Source organism: Elephas maximus, chromosome X (assembly GCF_024166365.1).
Source record: "Elephas maximus indicus isolate mEleMax1 chromosome X, mEleMax1 primary haplotype, whole genome shotgun sequence".
NCBI lineage: Eukaryota > Metazoa > Chordata > Mammalia > Proboscidea > Elephantidae > Elephas > Elephas maximus.
In genome coordinates, this window is record NC_064846.1 from 141,929,200 (window position 1) to 141,934,583 (window position 5,384).

Here is a 5,384-nt window from a genome sequence, read left to right on the forward strand (position 1 = left end):
CTGGTAGCTATGCGGAAGCTCACCTAAGGCTCAGTTGTCGTTGTCACTGCCGCCCAGGGTGGGCTTATCAAAGGGGTATTCTGCTGTGCCTGCTTCTGGGGCCCCCAGCTTGCTACCCAGAGTCAGCAAACAGTAATATTTGCATATTTTAATAAACTAAAACATCTTAGTTTTAGTTTATTAAAGATCCACTGCAGTGCAATTAATTACTTAATATGGCCCTTCTAGCCATGGTCTTTGTGACTCACATACAATGATTGTGTGGGACTATGCAAATAAGATACATGGAAACGGTGATGGTTGGGGTTATGTGTCAACTTGGCTAGGCCGTGATTCCCAGCATTGTGTGGTTGTCCTCTATTTTATGTGTTGTGAATCCTGACCTCTACATGTTGATGAGGCAGGATTGGTTTAAGGTGTGTCTTGTGTCAAAACCTTGAAGGAAGGCATGACTCAACCCCCACCCCTACTAAAGTTATGCCCTTTCCTGGGGTGTAGCCTGCATCTAAGATATATGTGTGTATTCTGGCAAGGCTCTCTCTCTCTGCATCTGGATCTCGAGACAGGTTCGTGATCAATTGACCTCCACAGAGGCCTGCTGTCTCACCTGCTGATTCTGGGATTTACTGGGCACTACAGCCCCTTGGGCTGGCAGCCTACCATGTGACCTTATCCACCAGCTTCTGCAGCCTCGTGAGCCAGCAGCCTGTGGTCTGAACCACTGGTTTGGGTTCGTCAGCACATGCAGCCATGTGGATTGGGAGAAGCCTAACTCTGACTCACCATGAATTTGGGACTTGCCGGCCTCCACAACCAAATGAGCCATTTCCTTTATATGGTTTATGAGTTCTGTGAGATGTTGCAGTGAATTAGGGAACCCAAACACGGGAGGAAGAGTGCTGAGGGGCGAGGGAGTAGTTGGTGTTAGAGATGATGGAGTGGTACAGCAGCTTGGAAAAGTTGGACATTTGGGACATCTTTAACCTCTGCCTCATAGAAACCAGCTTTATGCTGATCCTTATAAAATAGTTTGTTCATCTACTCTATTTTAAACCCTGCCCAATCCTAGTCCCTTCACCTGTCCCCCCTCCGCCAACCACCATGATGAATTCCAGGCCATGCTTTTGTCCTTTTACCATGCACACACACGCACTGTCACCCAGGCACCACCCCACCGTATCTTGCTTAAAAGGGGAAGACTAATCTTGTGTTTTCCAGATTCACCTGAAATATCTATTCCCTCCATCCACTGCTGGAGTTCCCGAGCTGCACGAGGTTGGGGCATGGGTGGGTGGGGAGACTCCTGGACCACTACTTGGGGATTTGCCCTGTTCTTCAAAGTTGGGAGTGTTGTATACACAAGAGTCACCAGCAGACCTTTATTTATTTCACTCTGGTACCAAATCACCTTATTGGAAGAAATGGTAGACTTGGAAGAGAAAGAGAAATGAACGAGTTGTGAGACTACAGCATGCTTGTGCAGCACCGAGGACCATGAAAGTCCACCACGTGGCTAAGGTTCAGTTCTCCTTGTTGCTGTCTCCCAGGGTGAACTTGTCAAAGCAGTACTCTGGCCATGTCCTCCTCCTGGGCCCCCAGCTTCCTACCCAAGACTTCAGGGTATATTTTTGGTATAAGGTTTAAAGATTATCTCAGAGCAGTAGTTTCAGGGGTCCATCCAGCCTACATGGCTCCAGAAAGTCTGGAGTCCACGAGATTTGAAATTCTGTTATACATTTCCTCTCTTTTGACCAGGATTCTTCTAGAGAATCTTTGATCAAACTGTTCAGTAATAGTAACCCGGCACCATCCAGTTCTTCTGGTGTGGTGGCAATTAGCTACACATTCCATTTCCTCCTCCTATTCCTGACTCTTCTGTTCCAGGTAAATAGAGACCAATTGTTGTACCTTTTAAGACCCTAGAAACTAGGCAATGAACTAGGAGACAGAACAGAAACACTAAACACACACTGAACACGTTACTAGGCCAATTAACTAGGATGTCCCATGAAACCATGACCTTAAACCTCCAAGTCAAGGAACAAATTCCCATAAGGTGTTTGATTATACATAAGCAGACCAGCAGCTGCTGTTTTTTTTTTTTTGTAAATATGTCTCACAATTTTTGCCAGTTCAACTTTTTACACATGTACAACTTATTGACAACACATAATCGGCTGCACAACCCTATTCTTAATGTGATTTTTCCATCACAGTAAACCGAAACTCAGTACTCCATAAGCAATACCCGCCCCCGCTTTCCACCTCCCTCCAGCCACTGGTATCCACTAATAAATTGGTGTCTAATATGTTTGCCTTTTCTGGTCTTTTTATATAAGTGAAGTCATACAATATTTGTCCTTTTGCAATTGACTTATTTCACTCAGCATAATGTCTTCAAGCTCCATGCATATTGTAGCATGTATTAAGACTTCATTTCTCCTGCAGGCTAAGTAGTATTCCATTGTATGTATGTACCACATTCTGTTTATCCATTCATCTATTCGTGGGCATTTAGGTTGTTTCCACCCTTCGTCTATTGTGAATAGTGCTGCAATGAACATTGGTGTACAAGTCTCTGCTTCCAAGACTTTTTGGTGTATAGTAGGAGTGGAATTGCTGGATCATATGGTAGTTCTATTTTTAGTTTTTGAGGAACCACCACATGATCCTGGCAATTCCACAACAGCTGTACCATTTTGCATTTCCACCGGCATTGGATAAGGGTTCCTATTCCTCCACATCCTTGCCAATATTTATTAATTTTTTTTTTAATTCTAGCCTTCCTTGTGGGCCCCTCCCTCAATAGTCTTCAAAGTACCCAGAGTCACTGGCTTTGTACTCAGAAAGATTTATTCTATTTTATATTCAAATCACACATCTGATTTTCAGACATGGCCTTGTATTTTTCAGTCATTTTATTGAGGTTTTTTTTTTTTTCGGTAGTAAATTACTTTTTTGGTAGAAATGGTAAAAATGAAAGAAAATATAAATGGACATTTTGTAACCACAGCAAGTATGCCTGTCACTGGTGACCATGACAAAAGATTACAGGTGAAGTGGAAAATCCTTTTATTTTGATTCCTAATTTCATTTCATCCCAGAGGCAAACACTACCATGAATTCCAGGTCATGTTTTTATCTTTTTAACATGCACATCAGTGTATGGCCACCCAAGCACCAACCCACACATCTCACCGAGACCCCACCCTCTCCCGCCCCCACCTCACCGTGTTTATAAGGGGAAGATGAATTTTGTGATTTCCAGGCTCACCTGAATTGCCTCTTCCCTCCCTCCACCCTTGGAGATCCTGAGCTGCCTGAGGTTGGGCCATGAATGGGTGAGGAGACTCCCAGGGGCTACTCCCCCTCCCACCATCCCACCTTGCTTATGACGGGAAGATTAATTTTATCTTTTCCAGGCTCACCTGAAATACCTTTTCCCTCCCTCCGCCCATGGAGATCCTGAGCTGCAAGAGGTTGGGGCATGGGTGGGTGGGGAGACTCCTGGACCAGGGCTTGGGGATTTGCCCTGTTCTTCAGAGTTGGGAGTGTTGTGCACGCAAGAAATCACCAAGAGACCTTTATTTATTTAACTCTGGAACCAAGTCACTTTATTGGAAGAAACGGTAAACTTGGAAGAGAAAAGAAAGAAAACTGAACGTGTTGTAACCGCAGCATCCTTGCGTGGCACCGGGGACCACGGGAGTCCCTCGGTGCTAAGTCTCAGTTCTCCTTGTCGCCCAGGGTGAACTTGTCGAAGAAGAACTCGGCCAGGCCGGCGTCCGGGGCCCCCAGCTTGCGCAGGGTGGTCACGTTGTCGCCCAGCTCCTTGATGGCCTTCACCTGCTCGTGCAGAAAATGACTCTCCAGGAAGTCACACAGCTGCGCGTCGCCCTTGTCGGTGGCCAGCCGGTGCAGATCCAGGAGGCTCTGGTTGACGCTCTGCTCCAGGTCGAAGGCGCACTGCATGGCGTTGAGGCCGCTGCCCCAGTCGTCCAGGTCGGGCTTCCTGATGTCGCGGAGCTGGATGCGGCCCCCGCGCTGGTTCTGCAGCCTCAGCAGCCTCTCCGCGTGCTCGCGCTCCTCGTGCGACTGGCGCAGGAAGTAGGCGGCGAAGTTCTTCAGGGCCACGTCGTCGCGGTCGAAGTGGAAGGCCATGGAGAGGTAGACGTAGGACGCGTAGAGCTCCAGGTTGATCTGCCGGTTGACGGCGGCCTCGCACTCCTGGTGGTAGTTCTGACGCACTTGCGAGGACGGCGCGGTCGCCATGGCGAGTGGCAGGGGCCAGACGACGACGACGTGGGCGCAGGTGCAGCGCGGCGGGCGGCGGTGGCGGCGGCGGGCGCTGCGGGGTCCACGAGGCACCCCCAGGGCGGGCGGTTCCGCGCGAACAGCGGGATCCGGTAGCGGGGTTCGGACCCAGATGACGGCACTCGGACCCCGAGGGCGAGAACCGTTATGGGGACGAGGCTTGGCCCGGCTGGCGCGTCCTTTATACGGGGAGGATTGGGACCCGGATGACGGGTCCGTTATGGGGGGAGGGGCGCTTGGAACCCGAGTGGCGGGTCGGTTAAGGGGGCGGGCCTAGAACGCGGGCCCAGGAGGCGGCGCCAGCCCACGTGCGTGGAGCCTGGTTGAGGCGGGAAGCCTGGGCCCGTCTGCTCTGTCGGGTCTCCATAGTATATTAAAAGTTTTCTAGGAGTATGAGAGCAACCATTTTGAGTTAATCATCTCGGTGTTTCTCAAAGCATCTTATTTGCACATTGTTCTAACGTGATTGCTTCAATAAATGTATTGCTTCTTGTGATAGATATAGTTTATGATATTTAATATTGTTTTTACTTGCCTCAAGTTGATTCCAACTCTTGGTGACTCCATGTGTGCAGAATAGAACTACTCCATGGGGTTTTCAAAGCTGTGACCTTTCGTGGTGTAGTGGTTAAGTGCTATGGCAGTTAACCAAGAGGTCAGCAGTTCAAATCCACCAGGTGCTCCTTGGACAATTCTACTCTGTCCTATATGGTAGCTATGAGTAGGAATTGACTCGATGCCAGTGAGTTTAGTTTATTTATTTATTGGTCTTCCAAGATACCTGTAAGGGGGTTCAAACCACCAACTGTTTGCTAGTAGTCTACTGCTTCACTGTTCGCGCCACTCTGGCACTCCCATATTTAATATCACAGATCTTTAATTGAATGGCAGCTTTCCTCAGTGACTTCACATCGATACTAATGACACTTCTGCTAGCTTCCTGATGCAGTTCCTAGACCTATTAACTCTGGTGACCTCCACTTTTCTCCTTCCATTCATGATCCAGTTCACACTCCTATGACAACATAGTACCACCTCCAAAATCTCAGTGAGTGGTTCCACCTCCCCAT

General features: G+C 48.3%; 1 protein-coding gene across 1 annotated transcript; it reads right to left on the reverse strand.

Moving 5' to 3' along the window:
• Positions 1-3,726: 3,726 nt before the first annotated feature.
• Positions 3,727-4,272, reverse strand: LOC126069179 (ferritin heavy chain-like). Its single transcript, XM_049872215.1, has one exon. It carries the CDS (start codon positions 4,270-4,272, stop codon positions 3,727-3,729), a length of 546 nt encoding a protein of 181 aa, XP_049728172.1.
• Between the last annotated feature and the right edge of the window lie 1,112 nt (positions 4,273-5,384).